The sequence below is a fragment of the Ambystoma mexicanum genome, chromosome 12 (assembly GCF_040938575.1).
Source record: "Ambystoma mexicanum isolate Mex_15411 chromosome 12, UKY_AmexF1_1, whole genome shotgun sequence".
Lineage (NCBI taxonomy): Eukaryota > Metazoa > Chordata > Amphibia > Caudata > Ambystomatidae > Ambystoma > Ambystoma mexicanum.
This window is the reverse complement of record NC_090936.1, coordinates 969,858,160-969,875,055: the sequence shown is the minus strand read 5'-3', so window position 1 is coordinate 969,875,055 and position 16,896 is coordinate 969,858,160. Positions and strand designations below refer to the sequence as shown.

Sequence of the window (16,896 nt, the reverse complement as noted above, 5' to 3'; positions counted from 1 at the left end):
GTGGAAGAAGATGAACAGAAGGGGCTGGGACCAATGGCCTGACATTCCTTATGGAGCAGGTAGCATATGTATAGGGTCTCACCAATGAGCCATTTGGATGTGTATATTATGTAATTTACCTCACTGATGACGTGCCTTCATAACGTGTTGCTGGTGCTGATTTTGCCAGAACGTTCCGTGGCAGCAGAGTGCTTTGCTGGTGCATTTCTATTTTTGTGGAAGTAAATCCTTGTTCTCCTTGCAAGATGAATGCTGGGCATTTTTCCCTAGTGAATTGCATTTTTTCTAGTGTGATATGTAGTGTTTCAAGGCGCGACGCAGCAAGGGAGGAGGAAACAGACGGAAGACAAAGACAACGATCCTACTAGGCCAGTTGACATTCAGATTGCGCAAGTGCGGAGGATGGGGGAAGAGGAAATGTGCAGAGTGGGAGGGGGGTGGGGACAGTGCAGCACATGGGATAAAAGAATAGCTAAAACAACGAGAGAAGGAGGGCCAGCTGGTGGTAAGTGCAAGGGTAAGTGCAGGCATCATGTGTCAAGTGGTGGTGGGGGACTGTAGGGATACAGAGAACAGTCCCGAAATGCGGGGGTTGCCAGGGAGGCAGGGCAGGTGTGTAACTGGCGGGGGATTGAATCTGGGCCCGAGATCCGAGGGTGGCCAGGTGACCAGTACAGTTTCAGCCAGGAATTCAGCAGGGGAGAGGAGGAGAGACAGCAGACGCAAAGAGGAAGGTTTTGAGGTGCTTCTGGAATCGGCGATGGTTCTCCTCAAGTTTCAGGGAGGCTGTTCCAGAGGGAGGCCCCAGCCGAAGAAAGAGATCTACCACCAACTCGTTGCTTGGAGAAGCGACTGACCCTGAGGGAGTTGGAGGCGGATGAGCGAAGAGCTTGAGAAGGAATATATTTCGGAAGAGAGAGTTGAAGGTATTGAGGCCCCAGTCCCCAGAAGGCTTTGAGGATAATGCAGAGGGTTTTCAAACTTAATCCTCGCAGCCACTGGGAGCCAGTGCAGAGATTTCAGTCCTGGGGAGGTACGATCCCTGGGCTTGAGACCAAAGACAAGTCTCGCAGTCCTGTTTTGGATGAGTTGCAGAGGGCAGAGAGTAGAAGCAGGCAGATTTAGAAAGAGGCTGTTGCAATAGTCCAGCCTAGAAAGAACCAGAGATCTGGAGACAGTGAGCTTCTGGGGGAAGGAGAGGAAAGGAAGAATACATCTGAGGAGGTGCAGCTGGTAGTGTGACTTCTTAGAGATGTCAGAGATGTGAAGAGAGAAGGAGAGTGTGGAGTCGGAGATGACCCAGAGGTTTTTAGCCTAGCAGGTGAGAGCAGGAAGAGGGCCAAGGGAGGCAGGCCAGAGAGCGACAGGGAAGGAGGGAGTGGTTGTGCCGATGAGGAGAATCTCAGTCTTACTGACATTAAGGCAGAGATCATTGGCGGCTCACCACTCCTGGATAGCAGACAGACAATCAGTGATGAGAGACGGAGAAGAGGTGGCCGAAGGTAGCCTGAAAATAAGCGGAGTGTCATCCGCATAGCACTGAAAGTTAGGACTGCGAGTGGCAATGCGGTAAGAAAGAAGAGCCAGGTATTGGTTAAATAGCCAGGGAGAGAGGTACGACCCCTGGGGGACACCACAGGTAGAGATAGAGATAGAGGAGAGGAAGGACCCAAGTTGGACCTTGGAGGGTCGATCAGAGAGGAAAGAAGTCAGCCAAGCTATGGCCTGACCGGTGATACCCAGGTTATCACGAAGATGATTGAGCAGGATGGCATGGTTGACCGTGTCAAAGGCAGAAGAGAGATCAAATAAGAGGGGGTGTTGGAATCAAGGTTGGAGGGCAGGTCTTTACGGATGTTCAGGAGAGCAGCTTCCGTGCTTCTGGCTGCTCTAAAGCCAGACTGATGGTCATGGAGACAACCAACAAATTCAATGTGAAGATTAAGCTGGAAGATGGCCAGCTTTTCCAGGAGCTTGCCCAGGAAAGGAGTTATGGAGATAGGGCGATAGTTAGCCCGGCAGGAAAGGTCGGCAGAGGGTTTCTTCAGAAGAGGGTGCACAAGGGAGTGCTTCAGGGGGGAAGGGAAGACTCCAATGGCGAAGGAGTGGTTGCAGAAGTCAGCCAGAGGAGGAGCCAGGCTGTCGATGTGGTCCTTGATGGTTTTGGAGGAATAGGGGTGAACCTGTTTTGACGAGACTTTCATAGATCAGACTTGTCTAGAGACCTCATCTGGGGAGAACAGGGGAAAGGCAGAGAAGGGGGGAAGAGAGGTGGTGGAAAAAGGGCCAGAGGAAGAGCAGGGAGTAGAGGGGGGAGGGGCAGAGGAAGAGAGAGAGGACAGGATGTCCTGAGTTTTAGAGATGAAATGAGAAGCCAGAGCTGTGCAGGGGGCCTGGGAAGGGACAGGAGAAGTAGAGAATGCAGCAGGATTGGCCAGTTCCTTGCAGATTTTAAAGAGTTTGGCCGAGTTGTTAGATGCCGCAGAGACGCAGGTGTGGATGTGGGCTCTCTTCTTGGTGTGGACAGAGAGCCCGTATTGCCTTTGGAGCAGGCGGCAGGCCAGTTTGTCAGAGGATGAACCAGAAGTAAGCAATTTTCACTCAGCCACCCTGCACTTGCGTTTAAGGATGTCAAGGTCTTAGTCTTACCAGGAATTGCAATTATTATTGATCTCCTCAGCCAATCTGATGTTTGGAACATAGCTAATAACAACTGGTATTGGCTGCATTTTGAATATTCTGACTTTAAAAGCAGACATGGAAACAATAAATCAATTTCCAGATTTCGTTCAACAAGATACTCCCTCTCTGTGAGGATCTTTTTTCACAGCAGCATCCATTTTAATGCACAAAGAGAAGGCTTAAATATGTGAAAAAGCTTTTACTTTCTTACAGATAAACAGTGTACTTTTACACCTGGTGAATGGCTAATGTGAAAAGCATTGCCAGTCCAACCAAGTTTGCAATGAAAATGTTGAATTTATGAAGACACTTTGTTTTTTTTTTAATATTGCAAAATAAAAGCGCATTTAATTTACTAACATGGATTGAGTATTTATTTTTGTCACTAATGAAACAACGTTTTCTACTTCACAACCTCAAAAACCTATATTGCTATTACCAGTATGTGCTAATAGCCGTATAGACCTCGGGAAGCGTCATTATATCCTGGGATAATTACCCTTCCCTAGCTTATGCTATTATCCCACAAGAATGAGCCCTTCCTCTGTGTACAAGGGCAAGCATGCTGTCAGTCTGTGCTGCCTGCTGTCCATGTTCCCACTAATATAGGGCCGCTCCATCACCTGGATCGTCATCTACTCAATTACCAATGTAACCTGTTGCGAAACACCCAGCAAAAGAATCACTCTCACCTCTGTTGTTACCCTAATGTATAATATTTCTGTTCAGAGCGTTTTGCTTATTGTTCAATAATGTAATTGTAAATGGGATGGGCACTGAAAACTCTGGGGGCATGCCTGGTAGCAATCACACTAGTTTAGCTTAACAACACAAGGCAATGTGATAATGGCTTATAATCATGACTTTTGACAGGGTTGTCCATCTCATGGCCTCACGGCCGGAAACAGTTCAGATTTTTACGATACCCCACATTAATATTTATGAGACACATTTGCATAAAATTATTCTTAATGTATACACATTTCTTCTCATGAATATTAATAAGGGATGTCCTGAAAACCTGTCAGGATTCCGTCCCTCGATGCCTGGAGTTGGACAACCCTGACTTGTGAGCTTACAAGTGTTGCTAAAGCGTTTACAAGTTTATAGTTTTTACTGTATTTTTACGCATATATTATCAGCCTCATTTGAAATGGGGCGGTGCGTCAAATGAATGCATAAAAACAAGGAACAATACATGAACACCTCCATCCGTGATGTGGGTGAATTAGCCATCCTCCTCCTTCTCGAAATCTCCGCAGCCTTTGACCTTGTTGACCATGACATACTTTGCCAACACCTCACCATGAAATTCAATTTCTCCAGAGAAGCCTCCAGTTGGATCAAGTTTTTTCTCAGTGAGCGATCCTCTAGGGTCTTCGCAGGCTTGAAGGTTGCCGACCCCTTACCTGTGCCCTATGGTGTTCCTCAGGGCCTCTGCATCTCGCCCACTTTGTACAACATGTACACAAAACCCCTGTTTGACCACTTGACAATATTGGAATCCTCTACACAAACTTTGCAGACGACACTCAAATCCCGCTAAAACTAACTGGTAACCACGCCATTGATTCCACAAACATCAATCACATCTACAGCATCATCCAGGCCTGGTTGGCAGAACACCATCTATGCCTGAATGATGACAAAACCGCAGTCCTCATAGTAGGCTCTCCGTACGGTCTTAAACGCCTTGATCCTGCATTTGCATCATTCTGCATTGACGGAAACCTTACCAGCGTTTCAAACCATGTGAAAACACTGGGCATACATTTAGATGCAGAACTATCTATGCACAAACACTTCAAGGCCCTCGCCTCCTCAGCGGTCTATACCACTAGGCTCATCAACCTCAGCCGGAAATTCCTATCCACAGACAACGGCCTTACCCTTGCCACAGCCATTACAGGCAGTAAATTGGATTACTGCAACACCAGCCTTGCAGGTACTTCCTAAAAAAATATTGCAAAACTACAGCTAATTCAAAACAATGCCCTACAGGCTCTCTGGGGCCTCAAACTCTCGGACCATATCTTTCATGTTAGACGGGAAGCCCAATGGTTGCCAATCAAAGCCTGCATCGACTTAAAGATCATCTTCCTAACGCACAGATGTATCCACAATGTCACACCTTCCTTGCTCACCCAACTCATTTCTAAAAGAGCTAAACTTCCCAGCCTACGTGCCTCATCCTCCTTGACTTCAACTATTCCTAGATTCATGAGAAAACGAGCTGGGGGCGCTAGCTTCATAGTCATTGTCCCCACCCCATTGCCCTACCTCCTCACATCCAAGAACAGGCATCCTACCTCATCTTCAGAAAACAGCTCAAAGCTTGGCTGTTTGACAAATATGACTAATCAAACATTGGGAGAACCTCCCTGTATCCAACCCTACTTGACTCTGCATCATGTTCTTTCTTCTGTTGTACCCTGTTATGTTTGTTTACCAGCGCTGTGATACTTATGGGTTTGGGTGATGTCAATAAATGCAATAAATGGGCGTGGCTAGGCGCCGAGGCAAGATGGCTGCCTAGAGGATCGGCTCCGCCTCACATAAAAATAAAATAGCATTAGGGTACACAATATAATATAAAAACTTACCTTATTCTTCATACCGAGCGTTATAAACATCCCGCTCGCACTCGGTGGAACTTCTCCGCGGCTCCGGCGTCAGGAAGGGCTTCATACGCTGCAGGCTTCTATCAAGGACTTCCACATCGGAAGGACGTCGGAACGCGAACCGCCCCTCGTGAGGGGAGGTGCGGCGTTCCTCATCAGCTGACACCGCAGGCTGGGCCTTGACTTCGAGCACGTTTCAACGAGAACGCCACCTGCTGGAAGATAAAGTAACAACCTTACAGTAAGAAACAGCCTTTAAGCGAACGCACTAACATGTTATATATAAAAGCATACTGAAGGAAAAGGCTTAGGAGGAAAAAAAAAAAAAACTTTTAAAATTAACATGAAAGACTGAAAAGTTTGTTTTATAATAGAGGCAACACGGGTCTCCAACCTTTTTAAGGAAGCTAAAAGTAATTAAAGGGGCGAACAGGCTACTCTACAAAGTCACACAGAAAATCACAATACTGAGCACGTCAGTCAATCTCCCTTCTACAAAAACCCATTTCTCCTTTAAACTTTACATCACTACCATGCCTTCTTGCTGCAAATTACCGATATTGTACTGTTAAACAGGATTATAATCACACAGCCGGTTTATTCCTACAGCACCACTGGTCCAAACCTCTATCTATGGACAACAGCTCTAAACAACAAATCCATTGCAACCTCCGGTAGTATATTCCTTATTATTCTGGGCTTTTCCACCACGTTTTGGTCTCTCCAGGTCAGAGGTAAGCTTTGCGAATAATATGGATGTAATAATTATATACTACTCGTCAGCATAATTATCTTCTACAAAGAATTACAAGCCATAACTACTTGTACATGTTATCATCTTCTCAGATATGGCAACCAGCAAAGCAAACCAAAAAAATGGTACCTCTACCAAAGACGCCACCGCCTCCTCAACTACTCTAAAAAGACCCAAAAGTGACTCACCACCTCCAATTGGAACCTCAGACTCCGCTATTGAAACCATTCTTGCTGAAATAAGGGCACTCAAACCCTTTATGGAAACCACTAACATTAAGTTACAGCAACTAGATGAAAGGTGGATGGGAGTTATCAACAGAGTAGATGAGGCAGAGAAAAGAATTGGCGCGCTTGAAGATTTATCACCTAAGGTAGCACAAATGGAGAAATCCATCAAAGAACTTCAAAAGCATAACGAAGATTTGGAAAATCGAAGTAGGCGTAATAACCTACGCATATCTGGCCTTCCTGAAGGAGTTGAGGGCACTGACCCCATTGCCTTCCTACAAAAATTCCTACCGGCTATACTACATTTGCCTTTGGAAACTACTTTTAATATACAACGAGCCCATAGGATTGGTCAACCCTCAATCTCTCCCTCAGCTCGTCACCCACCAAGAACGCTCATATTTTACCTTTTGGAATATTCTCAACTGCAAGTTATCATCTCCACAGTTAAAGAACGTAAATCTCTAATCTGGCATGGCAGTAAGTTATTTATCTCACAGGATGTTGCTAGAAGTACAGCACAAAGAAGAAAGGTCTTTTTGGCGTTCCGGCCTGCTCTTAAACAACTTAATGTCCGATATGGCCTGTTCCACCCTTGCTCCTTTAAAGTTACATACGAAGGACGGTCTGTAGTCTATGATGATCCCGCTGACTTAAGGCTCTTCATACAATCCATCAAAAATGAGAGCATGGACACCTCTTCTCCAGCGGCGGCCTCTAATTCATCTACTACTTGAAACTGGATCTCCATCACTTGACTTTTACACTCATAAGTATCTAATTACCTAATGCTTTGAATTTACATTGATATTAACTATGTGGGGTGGGCGCTCTTTTGGGTCCATCTTCCACAGGTAGTCGCTTTTTCCTAGTTAGCGACTCGGTAGGCGTTTCCTATCCCCTAGATACATCTCCCTTTAACTCCTTTTCCCATGTCCTGTTTGATCTCTAAAATTATTCACTCGCCAAGGTATACTAACCAGTATAGCGTGATCAAACCCCTCTCTCCCCTCCCTGACCCCCAATGTTCCTTCCCTCTGAACAAATATTGGTGTAAACATAATTTCAATCGAATAACAATGGTATATGCTTTTTTCTGTACGATAGCCATAGGGTGTATGAATATCAAACCTACTCCAGCTAAATGATCTTTAAATGCATTACATGGAATATCAAGGGTTGCAAAAATCCTATTAAAAGATCCAAAGTATTATCTCACCTGAATAAATTTAAACCAACAGTAGCTTGTCTACAAGAGACACACTTATCCCTCAAAGAAACAATGAAACTCAAGTCTCTTTGGGTGAAAGAGGTGATAGCTAGCCAAGCTTTATCCAAGAAAAATGGTGTTGCAATACTAATTAGTAGGAAACAACCCTACAAAATCCTTGCTCAGGACGCAGACACAAATGGTAGATGGGTTTGGATAAAATTACAAATTGACACGACACAAGTATCTATTCTCAATATTTATGGTCCTACACAACCAGATCCATCCTTTTGGAATAATATCAAACAAATGATTCTGAAAAATGACTTCACCAACTTAATAATGTGTGGCGATGTCAATCAGGTTCTTGATCCTTTTTTGGATCGTAAATCCAACTGCCTATTTAAACCCAACAAAACTCACAAATCCTTTATAAAATGTCTAGGAGAGACAGGACTTATTGACTCGTGGAGGATATCTCATCCTTCACATCTAGATTATACCTACCATTCCCCCCCACACAACACACTGTCACGTATTGACTATATTTTTGCTACAAAGACTTTATCTGGATCCATTATAGACTCCAAGATATCCAATATCATTATCTCTGACCACGCTCCAGTCGTCACTTCCTTCTCCCTTACAGATATGAACAAAGGTTCTTTCAGATGGAAACTCAACAATTTTCTTTTAAATGATCCTAAATCTATTCAATCCATGAATACTTTCATTCAACAATACTTTAATGAAAATCAAGATCAAGATACCTCAACTGTCAATAATTGGGATGCATTTAAAGCGGCCCTTCGTGGTCACATAATGTTCCTATCAGGAAATAATAAAAAAATAAGGAAAAAACATCTCGATGATCTTTATGCTAAACTCACTACTGCAGAACAAAACTACTATACTGACACTAACTCAACTAACCTACGACAAGTCATTAAGATACGCGTTGAAATCAATAAAGAAATCACTGAGCTAGCTGCAGGTACCATTCTTAAATATAAAACAAAGATCTATCAAACATCTAACAAAGCAGGTAAAATGCTAGCCTCTTATTTAAAAACCAAGAAAGAAAAAGTTCAAGTCTCTCACATTCAAGACAAATTGGGCAAGACGCATCATAGGTCTGATGAAATATTGGAATGCTTCAGAAAATTTTATACGGATCTATATACTCCAGAACATGCTATTCCCAAAGAAAACATTGATTCCTTTTTGAAAAACATAAGCAGAACCACCTACCCCGAAATTGATCTATCTCATCTAGAAAAGGACATCACCTCTATTGAGATTACCAAAGCCATCCATGGCCTCGGAAAAGGGAAAGCACCTGGCCCAGATGGACTATCCACAGAATTCTATAACACATTTTCTCAACTCTTAACACCTAAGCTCAAAAACCTTTTTGCATATTTCATATCACAAAAATGTTCCTCTGGATCCTTCTCTGAAGCTTTACTTATCATCTTTCCAAAACCAGAAAAGGACCCAACTCTTCCCAGCAACTATCGACCCATTTCCCTTATTAATATTGAAAGCAAAATTTTTGCTAAAATACTTGCCAATAGAATCGAGTCCTCTCTCCCAAGTCTAGTAAAACCAGACCAAACAGGTTATGTTAAAGGACGCAACATATCCTCCAATGCAAGACTCCTACTAAATGCCATCAACCTTGCTGCCAATGACAAAAAAGACACTCAAGGCTATGCGGCCATCGCATTAGATGCGGAAAAGGCTTTCGATCGTGTTGACTGGAATTTTATGTTTCAAACTCTACGCTGGCATGGGTGTGGTGATAAATTTATTTCACTGGTTAAACTTCTTTATTCTGCCCCCAAATCCGCTATTTACTTAAATGGTCAAACCTCCTCCTCCTTTCCCTTACTAAGAGGAACGCGTCAAGGCCGCCCCTTCTCACCATTACTATATATCCTCTCTCTTGAACCACTACTTGAATTGATAAGATCTAACAAAAACATCCCGGGAATTCAAGTTGGTACCTCAATAAATAAAATAGCCGCATATGCGGATGATATTCTTATATTAATTAAAAACCCCAAACATCATATTCCCAACCTCTTGAGTGTATTGTCGCAATTTGGTCAGGTCTCAGGATATAAATTAAATACACAAAAATCGGAAGTTATGCCCCTAAATCCATACTGCCTCAAACATGATATTGCCACTTTTGGCCTCAAATGGTGCAGTAGCTCTGTCAAATATTTAGGTCTTCATTTTGCCCCAACTATCCCAAATACGATCAAACTCAATACTGAAACCCTACTAGGCACCCTTAAGGATCTAACATCCAAATGGTCTCCATTATACCTCTCCTGGTGGGGGCGCTTAGATACCATCAAAATGATGCTTACTCCCATAATTCTGTACTATTTGCAACTTCTCTCCGTCCCTTTATCCCTTTCCTTTTTCAAATCCGTTTACTCTATTCTACTCAATTTTCTTTGGGGAAAAGGAAAAAGCAAAAGAATTGCTCTGACGAAACTGAAAGCCCCCTATGATATGGGAGGAGTTAGATTTCCTGATTTTAAGTCATATCACTATGCATTTCTTATAAAGCAGTCTCGTCAATGATTCATGGACCCTATATCTGCTGATATCCCGACCTGGTGTACATTAGAAAAACAAGTAGTTCTACCACATGACATCACAGACTATATATACATATTTAAACATTTGTCTAAAAAAATGTTAGACCCTATTAAAGCTTCAATCTCAGCTTTGCAAACCTTTCTCTTTCCCCACACTATAACCCCACATAAGCATCTTTCCCCACTAATATGGCATAACAAAAACATAGTAATTAATAATAAGATCCTCAACCGCAAAACATGGATTCAAAAAGGTATCAGATTCATCCAACACATTATAGATCACCCGTGTATCCTCTCCTTCCAGCAACTCTCCATCACATTTAACATTCCTAAGAAGGACTTTCAATTTTATAACAACTTAATTAATTCCTGCCTTGATGCACTTGCCCAATTTTCCAATGAAATTCTCACTCCAGATGCTCTTAGACTAATGCATCTTACTATAGTTGGTGAAGTTCGAGCCTCTAAAATATACAATATGCTCACTTCAACTTTTAAGATATGTCCTATACGTCTGAAGTGGGAACTTGATTTAGGTTTCATGTTTGATGAAGAAACATGGCATCGTTTGTTTGCTAAGATTAAACAAATATCGGTATCAGCAAATATATCACAACACTATTATTTCTTCATGCATAGAGCATTCATTACTCCGGCCAAACTGGCCAAGTCTAATCCGAATTATAATGCAAAATGTTGGTCATGTGGCAAATCTCCAGCCACGTATATGCATATGTTTTTTGAATGTTCATTTACTGTTAAATTTTGGCGGGAAATTTGGATGCTTCTCAAGCGTATCTTCTGTGTTGATGTGCCCTTTACCTTTGTTAACATATTCTTAGGAAGTATAGCTATTACATCTTATTTCCCATCTGACTCTGCTAGACTATATGATTTATTTATCTGTACAGCTCTAAAATGCATCACTGCTAACTGGAAAGACTCTAGTTTGCTTTCTACCAAAATCTGGTGGAACACTATTTGTAACACTCATAAACTGGAAATGTGCATGGCCAATAATCATAACACAATTCCCAAATATAATGCTAAGTGGTATTACTTCACCAGGTATCTTAACTGTTTTAATGCAACTGCTCATGGTACATGAATCTACACCCATATATATGCATCTTTATCTATATTTCCACACTCATATTGAAATGCTTGTACTTAATAATATTCGAAATGATTAGTTTAATGTTGATTAAATAATCCAATATACCCATTCCCCCCCTATCCTCTACCCTCCTAATTCTTATATGTCTCTTGTCTGTCTCCCGGTACGTCTCCCCCTTAATCTCTATATTCATTACATATAAGTTACTCTTTGCAGACTTATACTACTATTAATTTTAGACTACTTGTTATGTTAATGCGGTTAATAACTACTATAGTACATATGAAATTCGTAAGTGATTTTAACAAATGCTTTAACAAATAACTTAGCTATATAGAAATACTACTACAAATGACCAGAATCATTTACTATGTCATTTCTTTATGGTTCTTGTTTTATTCAAAGTCTGTAAATTGTTGACATCTGTATCATACTCAATATTTCAACAATAAAAATCATTAAAATAAAAAAAATAAATGCAATAAATAAAAGAAATACAAAATTCAATGTGCTGCCCCATTTTGGAGCAGTGACAGGATGGAGGAGAAGTGCCAGGATGGAGGAGGGGCACGCAGCAAAAGTAAGATCTCCTTCATGCATCCGCCACATCTCTTCAGTGCGCTCCATTGTACATCTGCATGAAATTTTCATGCAGGCGTACAACGAATGGATTCCTATGAAATCTGCCTCGATTTTGCGCCTGGTCAACGTTGGTGGTCCCCTACATACAATTTAAATTTCCAGTAAAATGCTGCTGCTTTTTTCGCAACCTTCTGCTCGTTTTCAAGTTTTGTCCATTTCATGATTTTACTGGAGAATTCTCTAAATTTGTGTAGACCATAGCGTCTAGTGGAGTCAAAGAATACAATGAAGATTCGTTAAAGAAACTTGAGGCCCTTGGAAGGTTATGCTGCCATCTGCTGGTCACAGTAGGAAATTACGGGTGTTTGTGATGTTGACTGTTTTCAGTGTCTGCATTTACTGCTTGCAGCCCTGACCAAGTTCTTACCTTTTGGTTCTATTGTGTCTTTCTTAGGGAACTTTGAAAGTGGTCTCAGGGCGCCATCCGATGCTGTACAGTTTCCAGACGTCCCTCCCGAAGCTGCCCGTTCCTCCTATTGCGAAAACGATCCAGAGGGTAAGATAAGAATAAGCCAAAAACAGCGTCCCGCTGAAGAGGGACTGGCTCTGACCTGGCGAGAGGTGATGCCTGCAGAGTGCTATTGGTGAGAGAGGCCCCTTAATAGAAAAAGACGTGTGTCCAGGGCGATGGTTTAAGGTGTAAAATCAGCATTGTCATTGCTGTGCTGTGAGAGGGGCACGGGTTGAGAGGAGAAGTTTCGTGGGGGTGCTGATGAGTGCAAGTGGATCGTCGTGACGCTGGATGCGGTGAGAGATGGTCGGTGGTGGATGAGATAAAAACGTAAATACCAGCTGCAGAAAAGGGATGCCATCCTCATTTGGTCTTCCCCTTGTCAGCCTTATGTACCATTGTGCATTGTAGCACTGTCTTCGCTTTTTGCACTATAACCAGGCCACACACCCTTAAAAACAAGCACTGGCAATACCAATAGTTATTACTTTTACAGTTGTTTATTGCAGTTTACATTTATAGATACGAATGCAGAAAATACTTTGGCACTACTTACCTACTAATTCCAAACATGCCTGCAAGTTAGTGTTTGTAAACAAATACCGTTAGTAATAGACACAGTAGAAAGACTTCACAGCTGTGTACTGAAGTCTTTCTACTATGTGTAGTACTAATGTTGCATGTCAGCAAAAAGTTACTTGCAGACACGTGTAGAACTTTTAAAGTAACCACAGTGAATTATGAGTGACCTATCGTGGCAGGGGTCGGGGTGAGCTATAGTGGAAGAATGATCGGCTAAACTAATGATGAAGGCAGTCAGCGTTGTGAGCATTGTATTAACGGGTGAGCTAGAGTGAGTGGGGGTAGGCAGAAGTGAGGTAGGGTTGGTGAAAATAGTGGGGTGAGGTAGGATGGGTGCCTGGGGTGGGCGTGGTATGGGAGGGTAGGCATAGGTCTAGGTGCAGGGGTGAGGTAGGAATGGTTGGGCTAGATTGGGGTAGAGGTAGTGTAGAGTGGTGCATGGTGGGGTGGGGATAGAGTAGGGTGAGTATGGTTAAAGTGGTGTTCGTAGGGGTACAGAGGAGTGAGACATAGAAGGTTAAAGCAGGGTGGGTCAGCACTGAGGTGTGGGGTGGGAAGTGTTGGATTGTGCGTAGCTCGGGCTCCCCTCATGCAGGCCTCACACTCCCACCAGCCCCGAACGGAGCACTCGGATGTAGGTCCTGCTGTGATGGGCTCCCGTTGCCCACTGCTGTGTGCTGGTCTGCCCTCTTTATTTCAACTGCGTGCGACGGGTAGGCAAGGCCGTTGCACGAACCATGACCACATCACATTCCTCCTTTTTCATAACGAACAAATGAAACACCTTTCTTCATTGTAAACGATTTAAACATAACATCTTTAACTTAGTAAACATGGTAACATACCAAACTGGTTTGGGCCCAACGTGAGCAATGTCTGTCTGTTGGCTTGGTCTTGACCTTTTCAGATGGAGACTAGTCACTCATTATGTAGTCTTTGAACCGTACAGGGCACCTCTGATTGTCTGCTAGGATATCGGCTTTTGCCTGCTTCCCCTGTGGTGTGATCACTTAACCTGGTGGGTTTGGCACCTCACTTTCCCACGTGTCCCCTGGTCCTGCATCCGCTCCTGAGGTTCTGGCTGACAGTGTCTTGTCATCCCGCTCTCCTGTTCCCTCATTTTCACCAACCTTTCGGAAGAACAGGAGTTTCGGGTCACTTTGCCTCTTTGAATCGCTGCGGTCACCTTCGAACCCTTGACTTGGATGACGTCCATGGGACAGGGCTTATCGATGAAGGGCAATTTTCCTTCCGGACGTCGATTTCTCACTAGTACATATCTCCTACGGCTAAGTCTGGTGGTCTGAGGTGCCGTCGGAGGTTTTCTCTTTCGTTGTGTATTTTCCGTTCTTCCATTGTTCTCTCATCATCTATGGTCGCCGGGGATCGGCCCTCCATCTCTGAAATGAGGTATCTCCGGAATAGTGCCTCCGCTAGGTCCACTCCCGTAGAGCGGTGAGGCGTGGATCGATATTCCCGTAGGAACTGATACGGGGTCCTCTTCAGCTCATTGCCTTGACCATGTGCGATGAGGAATACTTTATTTAACATCCTCATAAAGCTTTCGGCCACTTGGTTTTGCCCCAGGGCCAGGCCGGTGTGACTTTCTGGTGGGTGAATCCATATTCTTCCCAGAATTCTGCAAGCACTCTCCCTGAAATGCAGGTCCGTTGTCTGAGCATATAACTCTACGGAATCCGTGGGTTACAAACATTTTCTCCATTACTTGCACCACTTGGTCAAACGCTGTGGATTCAACCAGCTCGACCTCTGGGTACCAAGACCACTGGTCTATCATTACTAGAAAGTGCATCCCGCGGCCTGTGGACCCACAGTCTGCATGTACAACATCCCATGGCTGGTCACTGCGAGGCATGGACTCTATCCTGGGTTCTTTGTTGGCTGGGGCTGCTGCTTGACACCAGATACAGTTTGCAACAAATTTGTCAACTTTTGCCTCAACGTTGGGGAACCATACCTTCCAACGTAGCTTTGACTTGGTTTTGGCAGTTCCCTGATGGCCACAGTGTGCTAGTTCGATCGCTCTCTATACTAGCGGCTGTGCAATCACCAACTTGCATCCCCGTAAAATGAGTCCTTCATCGGTTATTGACAGCTAATGTTGCACCCGCCACAGCTGCTCTGAGTCTTGATGTGCTCCTTGGCTTCTTCTGTGTGGGTTGGACAAGATAGTCTTCCAGTCTCCATTGGCCATGGCTACTTTTACCACCTGGAAATACCCATGACAGTTCGATGCGTCTACCACCTCTTGAATGGAAAGCGCTACTGGCCTGGCGGCTTCCATTACCGTGTGCCATTGTTCTTCGACTGCAAGTTGTTCGGTATCCTCTTCCTCCGCGTGTCACGAGATGTAGTCTGCTGGATTGTGAGTTCCGGGCCTGTATGTCAGATTTACAGCATACTCCATCAGTGCACGCATCCACCATTCGATTCTAGGGGGCGGTTTGGACGAGGATCCCGCCATGATGGGGAGTAGCCACTTGTGATCGGCCACCACTGTTACAGGCTTGCCCAGAATGTAAATGCAAAAGTGCCGGCATCCGCATAGGACCGCCAGTGCTTCTCTTTCGATTTGGGAGTAGCATTGTTCCGTATTGGTGAGTGCTTTGCTGGCGTATGCCACTGGTCTCATCTGTCCTTGTGCGTCTCGGGGCTGGCATCAACTATGATCTCGTCCTCTTTTTGCGGGTCAAAGAAGGCCATGGATTCCTTCCCAGTCAGTGCCTGTTAAATGGATTCGAAGGTGCTTTGCTCTTTTGGGGTCCGTTCCCACACTTTGTCCTTTCTTGTGAGAACTATGAGGGGCTCCAAGAGGGTCGCTAAGTTTGGGATGAAGCCGCAGTACGTCATCATCCCTAGGAAGCTCCTAATTTCAGACACATTTCCTGGTGAGCTCGCCTCTTGGATGTCTGGAACGTTCTGCGGGTCCGGGGATATGCCGTTTTCATGAAACACGAACCCGAAGAATTCTATGCTGTTCTTCAGGAATTCACACTTACGGCACTTATCACAGTGCAGAGTGAGCCCGAGGCGTTAAATCCTCTCTAGTGTCTTCTCGACCCGTCACATATGTTCAGCCTCTGACGTGGCACCTACCAAAATGTCATTGCTCAGGTTTAAATCCATCTAGTCCAGCCAGAGCCCCCTGGTATCATGTTTTGGAATACCTCCACTGCGGAAGAAATTCCAAAATGTAGGCGTTTGTACTGGTAGAGGCCCTGATGGGTTGTGAAGGCGGTGTTGTAATGCGAGTCCGGGTGGAGCTCCAGTTGGTGGTACCCGAACCTCAGGTCTAATTTTGAAAACACTCAAGTTCTGTGCAGTTCAACCACCACGTCATCAAGAGTCGGGGCTATGTGTCGTTCTCTTCTGATGGTTTGATTCGAAAGTTTCATGTCGACACAATTTGCACCGACCCCGGTTGCTTCGGTTCGTGTGCAATAACGATGGGGGAGACCCATGGAGTGGGTCCTTCCACTCTTTCAATGATGTCTAGTTTCACTAGGTTTTGTAGTTCCAGTTCCACCTCCTCTCTGAGGTAGAAGGGTATCCTACAGTGTTTCAGCGTGGTTGGGCGGACTGTTTAATCAATGTGCAGCTTGATGGGTTCACCTCGCAGCTTGCCGACGCCTTCGAACACTGTTCTGAATTTCTCAATTACTTCATTAATGTCCTCAGTGTATTCCCCATAGGCAAAATGAACAGTCCCTCAGAGACAAATGACTTAGGGATGACAGTCTCTTGTACACGGACCCAAAATAACTACGCCAGGTGTAGTCAGCAATCTCATAATTTTGCATTTGCACCTGTGGCATGTTCAAGTTGTTGATCAGCCGGCAAAAGTTGCGGGAGTTTTTATTTGCTAGTGTGCAGGGCATCCTCTCCCCATCTTGGTGGTGGCGCAAATATCTATAGGCAGCAGACCAATTTTTATAGTTATTCTGTAGTCTGTTTTGCTCTATGCA

At 44.1% G+C, this 16,896-nt stretch overlaps 1 protein-coding gene across 1 annotated transcript in view; it reads left to right on the top strand.

The window, feature by feature from the left end:
* The window catches only part of CPT1B (carnitine palmitoyltransferase 1B), a 607,650-nt gene that overhangs the window by 268,438 nt on the left and 322,316 nt on the right, over positions 1 to 16,896 (top strand). Inside the window, exon 5 of the mRNA XM_069629453.1 lies at positions 12,272 to 12,373. Coding sequence (XP_069485554.1) covers positions 12,272 to 12,373 — 102 coding nt within the window. The remainder of the gene's footprint in view (positions 1 to 12,271; positions 12,374 to 16,896) is intronic.